Source organism: Bos mutus, chromosome X (assembly GCF_027580195.1).
Source record: "Bos mutus isolate GX-2022 chromosome X, NWIPB_WYAK_1.1, whole genome shotgun sequence".
NCBI classification, from domain to species: domain Eukaryota; kingdom Metazoa; phylum Chordata; class Mammalia; order Artiodactyla; family Bovidae; genus Bos; species Bos mutus.
The window spans coordinates 65,416,771-65,430,976 of NC_091646.1; the positions used below are offsets into that span (position 1 = coordinate 65,416,771).

General features: G+C 39.3%; 1 protein-coding gene across 1 annotated transcript; it reads right to left on the bottom strand.

Moving 5' to 3' along the window:
• Positions 1-5,024: 5,024 nt before the first annotated feature.
• Positions 5,025-9,044, bottom strand: COX7B (cytochrome c oxidase subunit 7B). Its single transcript, XM_005888674.3, has 3 exons — positions 8,905-9,044; positions 6,358-6,482; positions 5,025-5,224 (listed from the first exon to the last, which is right to left on the bottom strand). Exons 1-3 carry the CDS (start codon positions 8,957-8,959, stop codon positions 5,147-5,149), a joined length of 258 nt encoding a protein of 85 aa, XP_005888736.1. The 5' UTR covers positions 8,960-9,044; the 3' UTR covers positions 5,025-5,146.
• Between the last annotated feature and the right edge of the window lie 5,162 nt (positions 9,045-14,206).

Genomic DNA, 14,206 nt, shown 5'->3' on the forward strand with positions numbered 1-14,206 from the left:
TGAACTTCCTGATGTTCAAGCTGGTTTTAGAAAAGGCAGAGGAACCAGAGATCAAATTGCCAACATCCGCTGGATCATGGAAAAAGCAAGAGAGTTCCAGAAAAACATCTATTTCTGCTTTATTGACTATGCCAAAGCCTTTGACTGTGTGGATCACAATAAACTGGAAAATTCTGAAAGAGATGGGAATACCAGACCACCTGATCTGCCTCTTGAGAAATTTGTATGCCGGTCAGGAAGCAACAGTTAGAACTGGACATGGAGCAACAGACTGGCTCCAAATAGGAAAAGGAGTTAGTCAAGGCTGTATATTGTCACCCTGCTTATTTAACTTATATGCAGAGTACATCATAAGAAACGCTGGACTTGAAGAAACAGAAGCTGGAATCAAGATTGCTGGGAGAAATATCAATAACCTCAGATATGCAGATGATACCACCCTTATGGAGAAAGTGAAGAGGAACTCAAAAGCCTCTTGATGAAAGTGGAGAGTGAAAAAGTTGGCTTAAAGCTCAACATTCAGAAAACGAAGATCATGGCATCCGGTCCCACCACTTCATGGGAAATAGATGGGGAAACAGTGGAAACAGTGTCAGACTTTATTTTTCTGGGCTCCAAAATCACTACAGATGGTGACTGCAGCCATGAAATTAAAAGACGCTTACTCCTTGGAAGGAAAGTTATGACCAACCTAGATAGCACATTCAAAAGCAGAGACATTACTTTGCCAACAAAGGTTCGTCTAGTCAAGGATATGGTTTTTCCTGTGGTCATGTATGGATGTGAGAGTTGGACTGTGAAGAAGGCTGAGCGCCGAAGAATTGATTCTTTTGAACTTTGGTGTTGGAGAAGACTCTTGAGAGTCCCTTGGACTGCAAGGAGATCCAACCAGTCCATTCTGAAGGAGATCAGCCCTGGGATTTCTTTGGAAGGAATGATGCTAAAGCTGAAACTCCAGTACTTTGGCCACCTCATGCGAGGAGTTGACTCATTGGAAAAGACTCTGATGCTGGGAGGGATTGGGGGCAGGAGGAGAAGGGGACGACAGAGGGTGAGATGGCTGGATGGCATCACTGACCTGATGGACGTGTCTGAGTGAACTCCAGGAGTTGGTGATGGACAGGGAGGCCTGGCGTGCTGCGATTCATGGGGTCGCAAAGAGTCTGACACGACTGAGCGACTGATCTGATCTGATCTGAATGGAGATGCAGACATAGAGAACAGACTTGTGTTCTGTTCTGGACAAGGGGCGAGGAGGAGACGTTGGGACAAATGGACAGAGTAGCATGGAAACATATACACTACCATATGTAAAATAGCCAGCCAGTGGGAACTTGCTCTATGACTCCGGGAGCTCAAACTAGTGCTCTGTGACAACCTAGAGAAATGGGATGGTGTGGGAGGTGGTAGGGAGATTCAAGAGGGAGGGGATATGGCTTCCCTGGTGGCTCAAACAGTAAAGCGTCTGCCTGCAATGCAGGAGACCCGGGTTCAATTCCTGGGTCGAGAAGATGCCCTGGAGAAGGAAACGGCAATCCACTCCAGCACTCTTGCCTGGAAAATCCCATGGACGGAGGAGCCTGATAGGCTACAGTCCATGAGGTCGCAGAGTCGGACACGACTGAGCGACTTCACTTTCACTTTCATGGCTGATTCATGTTGATGTATGGCAGAAATCAATACAATTATCCTTCAATGAAAAATAAATATTTTTAAAAACTGCCCATACATTTAAATCTTAGGCCTACAGTTAACTATTTCAAAAAGGATCGCTCTTTGTCCCTCTGTGTGCATGCTCAGTCACATTCCACTTTGTGACCCCCATGGACTGCAGCCCACCAGGTTCCACCATCCATGGGATTTTCCCAGTAAGAATACTGGAGTGGGTTATCATTTCCTCCTCCAGGGGATGTTCCTGACCCAGGGATCAAACCTGCATCTCCTGTGTCTTCTGCATTACAGGTGGATTCTTTTTTGTTGACCAAGGAAGCCCTTGACCCTCTACACCCATCCACATAAAAATTCACTTCAGGACTTTACCTCCCTGGTTATCATTTGTAGTTGTCAGTGTGCATAGCCTTAACTATTAAGATACAAATTCAGACCCAAATTTAAAATCTTGACTCACTTTACACAAAATTAAGATGGCTTTTAAGTGGGCTTCCAATTATTAGCAAGTTGGTTTGTAACTCATTAACAGTGTCAAGCTTTCAAAGAAACTTACTGAAAGGCAGAAACCAGAAAGCTTTATCAGAGTATCAGTCTATTAGCTCTCTACTTTTTATGTAAAGTTTATTGTTATGAACTCCAAGATCTTCTATATCCTTAAGTCACTGGGTCTTTCCCTCACTTTTAAAACACTTCATACCTCTAAACGAATCATCCCCAATCTCCCTTATCACTGCATGAGCATACCAACACTTTCAAAATTACTGTATTAAACTGAGTTTTCAAATAGAAGGGAATGTCTTTAAGTACATCAGTTTTCCTGGCATTGAGCAGACAGTAGGTGTCCTCCAAATGCATATGAAGTGGTTATTGATATCACTCAACATGTGTCTCTACAACTGCCACAGTACCTAGTTCTAAGTAAGCTTAATTAAAATAGAATGTGTGCTAAAAGTTTGAGTCTAAGAATGGCATTTATGACCTTCACCCTAATTTATCTAAATTCTTCAAACATATTTTATAGGGGAACTAACTGGATAACCTTCACACAGAATGAGTGCATCTGTGAGAGGATAAATCTTCGAATACACTAAGAAAGCCGCAAGGTCAGAATATTGTGATAGCACAAAACAATTTAAACTACAGCTTCATTTCTGGTAGGGGCCATAGTAGTTTTATAACTACTCATCAGGCCAAGATTAACGATTAAGTTTTAAAAAGTATTTTCAAAGATGCAGACTACCACCATCAGACTTTACCACATAAGGCAACACATGCTAGTAAAAGTCATACTATTTCTTTTTGCCTATTAGAACAGGTGACAATTATCACTTATCTGACAAAGTGGTACTAATTATACTGAAAATTACATTAGAAATTCTTTTATTTAATTAGAGGCTAATTACTTTACAATATTGTATTGGTTTTGCCATACATCAACATGAATCCGCCACGGGTGTACATGTGTTCCCAATCCTGAACCCCTGTCCCACCTCCCTCCCCATACCATCCCTCTGGGTCATCCCAGTGCACCAGCCCCAAGCTTCCTGCATCCTGCATCAAACCTGGACTGGTGATTCGTTTCTAATGTGATATTATACATGTTTTCAATGCCATTCTCCCAAATCATCCCCCCTCCTCTCCCACAGAGTCCAAAAGACTGTTCTATACATCTGTGTCTCTTTTGCTGTCTCCCAATCAGGGTTATCGTTACCATCTTTCTAAATTCCATATATATGCGTTAGTATACTGTAATGGTGTTTTTCTTTCTGGCTTACTTCACTCTGTATAATTGGCTCCAGTTTCATCCACCTCATTAGAACTGATTCAAATATATACATTAGAAATTCTCAGTGCCAACTGAGGAACAAAGGTTGAAAGTTCCTTAGACATGTTTATTTTGCTTAATAATGTTGGTTACATGCATTTGAATACTTTTTACATTCTAAATATGACATGTTCAAATTTAAACAAATAGTGGCACTATGTAGTTTCTAATCTTGGAACCTTTTATTGAAATGACATTCAAATAATTTTTCCTACTTAAGACTTGAAATTACTGGCTTTGGTACATTTAATGAGAAAACAGGACATGTTGCCATAAGAGCAATTCTTTTAGTATTTCATATATTGAGTAAACATTCTTCAAATGTTTGCTTAAATATAAATCCTTATCTACATCAGGAAATTCTGGAGATTCCTAAGTCACTTACCTGATAACCTACATTATAAGTGAATTTTAGAAATCTTTTAATTTTGCCAATGGGTTTCCCTGGTGGCTCAGTGGTAAAGAATCCACTGCCAATGCAGGAGATGCAGGTTCAGTCCCTGGGTTGAGAAGGTCCCCGGAGAAGGAAACGACCATCCATTTCAGTATTCTTGCCTGGGAAATCCCATGGACAGAGGAGCCTGGTGGGGTACAGTCCATGAGGTCGCGAAAGAGTTGGATGCAACTTAGCAACTAAACAATTAAGCAATACAGATAGGTTACTCAACTCAAATTTCATTCTCTGCTTACTTGAGCACTATAAACAAACTACTACAAGAGGCTTACTTCACAGCCTTTGAACAAGGAGTAAAGCAGCACGTGGTTTAAGATATTGCGCTTTATTCAGTTACTATTTTACACATAAAATCCAATGTTATAATGAATTCAGGACAATCCACAAATCCAGAAGTTGGTACAGTTACAGAAAGCCAACAGCAGAGGTCACTAATAGATAAGTGAAAGTAAAACCACATCTCACAGATCTTCAATAATATCATAAACATCTCAAATAAATATGCTGAAAAGGTTATTAAGATAAATGTACCAAGGGAGCCAAGGAGCTAGCTAGTCTTCAAACATCTTAGGAGTTCATTTGATAAGACCAGTTTTCTCATGGATCTGGTGACAACTTACGTTCTCCTGGCAGGAGTTAAAAGGACTTAATAATGGCAATTCCAAATATAAACATAAACAAGACTGAAAAGTAGATATAAGCAAGATATGGACACCAAGTTTTAAACTCAAAAATGACCAAAGTAACTCTGTGATAAGTTATTCATGAACTGTAATTTCAGCCTACCATAAAGTTGACTTCCAGGTGACAGCCAAACTTTCCTTTCAAACTACCTAAGACAGAAAAGCTATTCAAGAAGTTGTACAAACCCCGCTGCCCTGTCCCCTCATTCACCTGCATACAGAGGTGCATCAGCGTGGCCTCCAGCTCAGGCTCATGTCAGCACGAAGGAGGCAGCATAGGGCATTAAAAAAATTGTACAGTGTTTTGACCTTAATATTAACACAAAGGTTAAATAAATAAAAGCAACCAAGCTTGGTTTCATTTACAAAAGAAACAAACAAACCTACAATGAAGGTTTCAAGTATACTTTATTTCTTCAAACATGCTATATTTTAATGGGTACATAGTACTTTTACTTGGAATTAATTATGAGTTGATTTTGAAACAATTCAGTATTAAATCAGCTGGGATGATTACTGTTCTCTCCATTCCTTTGGGGTGACTCTGCCAACAGGTGATGGGTTCCACTCTATTCCAATTTGTGTTGCCATCTGTAAGAATTAAATTGCTGTCAGTTATCAGTTATGTTTAAATCAGAGTCCATGCTCCCTTGGAGATTATTTCCTAAAGTGGCAAAGGTATTCTGCTCTATAGGTTAAAAACACACAGTGCTCTCCATGTAGGCCAAATCTAATTGCTGTTCTAATTCTCTAGGGTAGTGCTGTTCAACAGAACTTCCAGAGATGACAGAAATGTTCTGTATGTGCACTGTCCAATACAGTAGCCACTAGCCACATATGGCTAGTGAGCAACTAAGATGTAGCTAGCATGACTGAGCAAGTACATTTTTAAAATTTTTTAATTAATTTATATTGATATTTCACATTTCTACACTACCTCCTCAAAATATTGTTTCACTCAACCACAACTACCTAAGTACTGCCAAGGAGGACATTTGTAATATCCCTTCATCAAGGAGCATTTCACCTCCAAAAATGTCCGTGATAACACATTTATTCAACATCTGTTCACTCTTCTAATTAAGTACACACTTAGACTCCTACTTGAACCATCAAGTACAGTAACTGGTAAATAAGACTGGTAAATGTTAGATGTAAAAAACTAAAATATTAAAAGCAAGTCATTTTATATCTCATCCATCAAAAACACTGTACTCAGTTCCAAGGGTAGAATGCAGAAGACTGACTAAGCAAAGAAAGGTGACTTAAGATGATGAAAACTCCGGAAACCATATAACAAAATGACTGATAGAACTAAGAATGTTCAATATGAAAGAGAAGATCCAGGAAACATAGAAATTTTCTAGTATCTAATGGCTGATACATGGAAATATGATCAGAATTTGTGTTGCAATGGAATGATGGGTAAATATGGAGGAGGCCTATTTTAACTCAATATAAGATCTTTTCAACAGCTACACAATATGGAAAAGACTGCCTTTTGATCCATAAGTAACTTGTTATTGGAAATGTTAAGAATAGATGATGAACTAATGCTCAGTGCTGAGGAAAAGTTCCTGCAATGAGTGAGTAATTACGTTAGAAGATCTCTAAAGCCCCTCCTAACTAGAAATGTACACTACTGTGTGAAAACATTTTGAATACATAAACTAAATGGCAATAAGAAAAATCTAAAACAGAGATTATCAGTCAATAGTACTTACATATACCCATACAGCAACACAGAAAGTGGCTCCACTAGCTAATACAGCATTACCATATTTGTCATGGAAATCAGGTGCCCGCTTTTGATGGATCTGCCTTGCCACTGCTTGCTGAATGCTTTGAACTTAAAAAGAAAAAAAGAATACAGGAGCATATCTACCAATTATCAGGAAGACAGAACATTTGTAATTGATATTACCACTTAACAAAAGCCAAGGAAGTTACTCTATAGCATTATGCAGTATAATAAAATGTTAAAACATTGTATCTAAAAGCAAAGTTGCATACTTTGAAATGCTTCACAAATAAGATGAATTGACAAATGGATAATATGTGATATAACAAATAGTGCAAAATGTTAGTTGTAGAATCTACATGCTGGGTATGTGGGTGTTCATTAGACAATTATTCCAACTTTTCAATATGTCTGAAATTTTCCCCAATACAATCTTGAGTGGGTAAAACAAAGAACAAGTGATGACAGTAACATCCATGATAAATCGGTATTTGTATAATCCTTGAACTTGGCTCCTACTTCATTAATCTGAGTATTTATGATTTTGATTTTCACAAAAGTTTACTCAGCAGTGCTCAACAACTTGAAAAGTTTAATACATAGACACTGTTCTCAGGTAACTTCCAGTCTAGAGAAGGCTATTATATACACAGACACAAACCATTATAATATAAGGAGGTAAAATGTTAGCTAAGCACTTTGAATAGCAGGTACGATTTGGTTATGTAGATATGGGAAAAAGAAATCTGAAAAAAGCAGAAACAGAAAACCCAGTGTACTATAAAACCAATCACGTCTGAAGGATAAGTTGTATAGATTAGTACATGTGTGCTAAGTCGCTTCAATTGTGTCTGACTCTGCGACCCTATGGACTGTAGCCCACCAGGCTCCTCTGTCCAAGGGGTTTTCCAGGCAAGAATACTGGAGTGGACTGCCAAGTTTCTTATGTCTCCTGCATTGGCAGGCGGCTTCTTAATCACTAGCGCCACCCGGGAAGCCCCTATACATCAGGAGCAGGAAATGAAGCCACTTTTTTGGTAGAGCTAAGTTTCTGAGCAGAATGACAACATTAAAACTTTGCCATTACCGTTATTTCAGTAGAAATAGTTTCCAAACTGCCTCTGGAGGCACCTGGGGGGCTTGGGAAAGAACGTTCTTAGCTCACCTTTGGTTACATTTCCAATGGGCAAATCTACAACATTTCACAGTATATTCTGTTCTAGAGCAGTTAAAAGTGAGCATGTGAATTCCGCATTGAAAGTAACAACTCCCAAACCCCGTTCCCTAAGGTCCAAGGCCCTACCTTCTCAAAAGGCAAAGAAAATAAGATTACCAAACAGTTCTGCAACACCTCATGACCTCAACACTCATGCTACACAAGTGGATTTCTTTAGACCTCTTCTCTGTGACAAAAAACGGTTCAGTTACCACCTACTGATAATTTTATATAAACCTCAACAACTCCATGAGGTAGGTATATTTACTAAGCCCCTATTTTACAAAAGAGGAAAATGAAGTTCAGAGATGTTAAATTATTCGCCCAAAGTGAAAAGGGAATAGACGTGGCTTTCGGAATATGAAAAACCAGTCAGGCAACTATTTTTTGTTATTATCAAAGGTGCTTCAGTGTTTCGTACACAATCTAGTAATACTTCTAATGACTATAAGCTGAAAATAAAAAGGTAGCTAAAGAACTAAATGCTAATTGCTCAAGGTCACTTTCATTGTAAAACTGTTCACGTTACTCAAGGTCACCTTCAGTGCAAATGAAGTATGGAAATGACTTCTACTTCTCTAATCTAGAGCATTCTCAATACATAACTCTGGTTTCAAATTTTCCCTGTACTTATCTAACTTTTCAGTTCAGTTCAGTCGCTCAGTCATCTCCGACTCTTTGCGACCCCATGAATCGCAGGATGCCAGGCCTCCCTGTCCATCACCAACTCCCGGAGTTTACTCAAACTCATGTCCATCAAGTCGGTGATGCCATCCAGCCATCTCATCCTCTGTCGTCCCCTTCTCCTCCTGCCCCCAATCCCTCCCAGCAGCAGGGTCTTTTCTAACGTTTAGGTAAGAATAAAAACAACCACAATTATTCAGTTAATAATCCACGAAAAACATAAATGCCAAAGTGCTACCATTTAGCAGGTAGCAGCACTGCAATGAAACCAGGAATAGGATAAGAAGCTCTTTTGCGGGTAAATTGTATCCCCAAAGCTAAAATTTATGAAATTACTTAAGGAACAAGAAGTGTTTACTAAGTGTCCCCCTTGAAATTGTAGGCTACCATATAATGAAACAGAGCAGGGTTATGACTCCAGTAACAGAAAGAGAGCTGGGAAACCAAACAGAAACGCTGTGCAATGAGGCTAATGCTAAGGACATCTTCCCAATTACTTAGCGTGCGGCGGGAGACCGAGCCTTTAGAATTACAAGGTCGAGCTGCAGATGGAAGGAAAGGGCACGAGAGACCACGAGCACAAAAGAATAAAAGTTGATTGGAAATGATCTGTTTACAATTTTTGCTCACCTCTCAGACGACTTAGTGCGTTTTTGGCCAAGGGAAACATCCTGAGGTTGAACATAAAATGGCTGCAACTACAGCTGCTGGTCTCTAGCAATTCGGCGTCTAGTACCCTTGCAGAGTCCTGAAAAACAAAATGGCTCTCGGCTGCGCTCTTCAAAGAGATTTGATGAAATCTCTCGCGAGACCTGTAAAGACCTATAGAATTCGTCCTCTTTACAGCACGCAAAGATACACGCCTTTTGGGAAATGTAGTTTCACGCTTTATAAATGACTTAGGGTATTTATTGAACAATGAGAAAATCGCTTGCCTTGAAGCCAGGTTTAGGGCTCTTTAGAGGAGAACTGAGACATTAATCTTAGACTAGTCATCAGAAGCATCAACTTCAAGATAGTGTTCAGAGGCTTGAGCTTGTATCTCGCTCCACACTAGCCAGTACTTTCTGTTCCCTCCAAACTTCGTTTATTTCTTTGATTTTTTGTTTCCTATTACTACCTACTAATATGTTTAATTTTGAATTTTGAAATGATTTCCAGTTATGAGGAACGTTGCAAGAACAGTAAAAGGAATTCTTACTACGTAGAAAAATCTATGATAAAGCAAATTTAACAAACTGTTGATCATAGAATCTTGGCTGTGTGTGTTCAGAATACAATTAATTATTTCAATATTTCTGTATGTTTGGATATTTTCATAATAAAATATTATAAAAAACGTGTCTCTTATGTCTCCTGCATGGCAGGCGGTTGCCACCTTTAGTCTCCTATAAAACTGAGGAGTTCCTCCGCCGTTCTTTGTCTTTCATGGTATTATTTTTTTTCTTAATTTTCAATTCAGTTCAGTCGCTCAGTCTTGTCTGACTCCTTGCGACCCCATGGACTGCAGCACGCCAGGCCTCCTTGTCCATCACCAGCTCCAAGAGCTTTCTTAAACTCCTGTCCATTGAGTCGGTGATGTCATCCAACCATCTCATTCTCTGTTGTCCCCCTCTCCTGCCTTCAATCTTTCCCAGCATCAGGGTCTTTTCCAATGAGTCAGTTCTTTGCATCAGGTGGCCAAAGCATTGGAGTTTCAGCTTCCGCATCAGTCCTTCCAATGAATATTGAAGACTGATTCCCTTTAGGATAGACTGGCTGGATCTCCTTGCAGTCCAAGGGACTCTCAAGAGTCTTCTCCAACACTACAGTTCAAAAGCATCAATTCTTCGCCACTCAGCTTTCTTTATGGTCCAACTCTCACATGTATACATGACTACTGGAAAAACCATAGCTTTGACTAGACAGGCCTTTGTTGGTAAAGTAACGTCTCTGCTTTTTAATATGCTGTCTAGTTTGGTCATAGCTTTTCTTCCAAGGAGAAAGCATCTTTTAATTTCATGACTGCAGTCAGCATGTGCAGTGATTCTGGAGCCCCAAAATATAAAGTCTCTCAGTGTTTCCATTGTTTCCCCATCTATTTTCCGTGAAGTGATGGGACTGGATGCCAGGATCTTAGTTTTTGAATGTTGAGTTTTAAGCCAGCTTTTTTATTCTTCTCTTTCACTTTCATCAAGAGGCTCTGTAGTTCCTCTTCACCTTCACTTTCTGCTATAAGGGAAATGTCATCTGCATATCTGAGGTTATTGATATTTCTCCTGGCAATCTTGATTCTAGCTTGTACTTCATCCAGCCTGGCATTTCACATGATGTACCCTGGTGGCTCAGACGGTAAAGAAGCTGCCTGCAGTGCAGGAGACCCAGGTTCCATCCCTGGGTCAGAAAGATGCCCTGCAGAAAGTAATGGGAACCCACTCTAGTATTCTTGCCTAGAGAATTCCATGGACAGAGGAGCCTGGTGGGCTACAGTCGATGGAGTTGCAAAGAGTCAGACATGACTGAGCAACTAACACTTACTTATTCACTTATTCTGCATATAAGTTAAATAAGCAGGGTGACAATATACAGCCTTGTCGTACTCCTTTCCCAGTTTGGAACCAGTCTGTTGTTCCACGTACATGTTCTAACTGTTGCTTCGTCACTTGCATTTCTCAGGAGGCAGGTAAGGTGATGTGGTATTCCCATCTCTTTAAGAATTTTCCACAGTTTGTTGTGATTCAGTCAAAGGCTTTGGCGTAGTCAATAAAGCAGAAGTAGATGTCTTTCTGGAACTCTCTTGCTTTTTCGATGATCCAACGGATGTTGGCAATTTGACTTCTGGTTCTCTGCCTTTTCTAAATCCAGCTTGAACACCTGAAAGTTCTCAGTTACTTACTGTTGAAGCCTCGCTTGAAGGATTTGGAGCATTACTTTGCTAGCATGTGAGATGAGTGCAATTGTATCATAGTTTGAACTTGCCTTGGCATTGCCTTTCTTTGGGATTGGAATGAAAACTGACCTTTTCCAGTCCTGTGGCCACTGCTGCGTTTTCCAAGTTTGCTGGCATATTGAGTGCAGCACTTTAACAGCATTATTTTCTTACTATACGTAAGCTTATTCTCTCTATTTTACATATGAAGGAAGTGAGTACAGTATCAAGATTAGGTAATTTTAAGCAACAGAATAGGTAATGGACCTTCTGACTATACAAGTTTGTGCTCTGTAATATATTTGAAGAGTACAGGCCAGTTATTTTGTAACAGTTCCCTCAACTTTTGTGTACTTGATGTCTTCTTATAATTAGATTCAGTTAAGGCACTTAAGAGTTAACTCATTGGAAAAGATTCTGATGCTGGAAGGGATTGGGGGCAGGAGGAGAAGGCTGGATTGCATCTCTGACTCGATGGACATGAGTCTGAGTGAACTCCGGGAGTTGGTGATGGACAGGGAGGCCTGGCGTGCTGCGATTCATGGGGTTGCAAAGAGTCAGACACAACTGAGCGACTGAACTGAACTGAACTGAAGGCACTTCTAACGGAAATACTACATAACAAGTGTGTTTTCTTAGGGTAACTTATCAGTAAGCCTATATATAATATTAGTTTGTCTTTTTTTTTAATTTTTGGCTGTGCTGGATCTTTGATGCTGTGTGTGGGCTTTAGTCTCGGCGAGTGAGGTTGAATGGGGGCTACTCTGTAGTTGCGGTGCACATGCTTCTCATTGTGGTGCCTTCTCTTATTGCAGAGGGCCCTAGGGCAGTACAGTAGTACAGCACTGGCTTAGTTGTCCAGGGGCAAGTAAAATCTTCCCTAAGCAGGGATGGAATCCATGTCCTCTGCATTGGTAGGTGGATACTTAACCATTGGACTACCTGGGAGGTCCTTGTCTCATTACTGATAATGCCAGCTTTAATCATTTGGTCAGAAGTGTGGCCTCCAAGTTTCTATACTAAAAAGTTACTGTTTCTATCTTTCTGATTAATAAGTAATATAAGAATACATTGAGATTATGTGTATATCCTATTCTTTATCGAACTTCCACCCACTAGTTTTTGTATTCATTGATGATTTTTCATCCTGGATGAAGCACCATCTGGAATCAAGATTGCCAGGAGAAATATCAATAACCTCAGATACACAGATGATACCACCCTTATGGCAGAAAGCGAAGAACTAAAGAGCCTCTTGATGAAAGTGAAAGAGGAGAGTGAAAAAGCTGGCTTAAAGCTCAACATTCAGAAAACGAAGATCATGGCATCTGGTCCCATCACTTCATGGAAAATAGATGGGGAAACAATGTAAACAGTGAGAGACTTTATTTTCTTGGGCTCCAAAATCACTGAAGATGGTGACATCAGCCATGAAATTAAAAGATGCTTGCACCTTGGAAGAAAAGCTACGACTAACTTAGACACAGCATACTAAAAAGCATAGACATTTCTTTGCCAACAGAGGTATGTCCAGTCAAAGTTATGTTTTTTCCAGTAGTCATGTTTGGGTGTGAGAGTTGGACTATAATGAAAGCTGACTGCCAAAGAATTGATGATTTTGAACTGTGGTGTTGGAGAAGACTCTTGAGAGTCCCTTGCACTGCAAGGAGATCCAAACAGTCAATTCTAAAGGAAATCAGTCCTGAATATTCATTGGAAGGACTGATGCTGAAGCTGAAACTCCAATGCTTTGGCCACCCAATGTGAAGAACTGGCTCATTGGAAAAGACCCTGATACTGGGAAAGATCGAAAGCGGGAGAAGGGGTCAACAGAGGGTGAGGTGGTTGGATGGCATCACTGACTCGATGGACATGAGTTTGATCAAGCTTCAGGAGTTGGGATGGACAGGGAAGCCTGGCATGCTGCAGTCCACAGGGTCACAAAGAGTCGGACACAACTGAGCAACTGAACTGAACTATGCTTTTTGCCTAAAAGAATTATTAGTGTGAAAGTTGCAAAATGATTTTTCTAACTCTATCATTCCTTCCATATTTAACACTAGGTATTCTATTACAAGGAGAAAATTTATCTTCTTCCCTATTTATTTGTTTATTATCAGTTTGGATTCATGGATTCCAAAGGTTATAATCCATTGCTATCATGATTTATTTTAAGGCTCAGTAGTCTCAGATGTAGTCAGTAGGATTCCCTTCTGACTTATATGTCTTATATAAGACATATTGCTTCAAATTGCTTGATCTTGATATTGTACTCACTTCCTTCATATGTAAAACGGAGAGAATAAGCTTACCTATAGTAAGGCTTATATGTCTTTTCTTTTAGGTCTCCATCACTTTATTTTTTTGAGAACTTCTTTATTTTCTGACACAAGGCTCATCTTGCACTTTCTTTACCCCAGCACTGGAATCTATCTTCCTAAGGAGCCTTGATTTCTTTTAGGGATGGCATTTATCAACCTACATTTGGCATTAGGTTTGCTCATTTGTACTGGAGTGTCATTGCTTCTAGTCATTTCAGTGAATAGAGCTAGAAATATATGTTATGAATGATAAATTTATGCAAATACTGCCAATTCCAGTCCAACCCCCAAAAGTCCTTTTTCACCTTTCCTTATTTCATATTTGTATCTCCCTGCTTACACAGTGAGAATCCTAGCTCTCAACGTCTATGTTTTTACATATTACATTATACAAAATATATTTCCAGAATTGTTATCTACGAAAAACAAATCTACTTAGTAGAGTTTAAGATTTGCTTGTAGTTATTTTTTTCTTTAGACTAATAGTATATAATCAAAATAGTGTGTTCATAAATTATTCAGATTAGTTCTATTTTCTTTAGTGCAGTTGTTTTTCTTTTGAAATAGAGTTGTGCTCCATTTTTTCTGTTTTGTATTCAATTTCAGCTTTTTAACCCATTCTTACTCATGTGATTTTTAAATGTTTAACTTATTTTTAATTGTGGTAAAATATACATGACAAAAATTTACCCTTTTAACCTTT

What these genes read in the sequence shown, in the direction of transcription:
- COX7B (XM_005888674.3), bottom strand. Translation starts at nt 8,959, where the DNA reads ATGTTCAACCTCAGGATGTTTCCCTTGGCCAAAAACGCACTAAGTCGT. An exon ending in CGCACTAAGTCGTCTGAGAG is followed by an intron (nt 6,483 to 8,904) that starts GTGAGCAAAAAT and finishes TTTCTTTTTAAG; the next exon opens with TTCAAAGCATTCAGCAAGCA. An exon ending in GTGTTGCTGTATGGGTATAT is followed by an intron (nt 5,225 to 6,357) that starts GTAAGTACTATT and finishes TAATTCTTACAG; the next exon opens with ATGGCAACACAAATTGGAAT.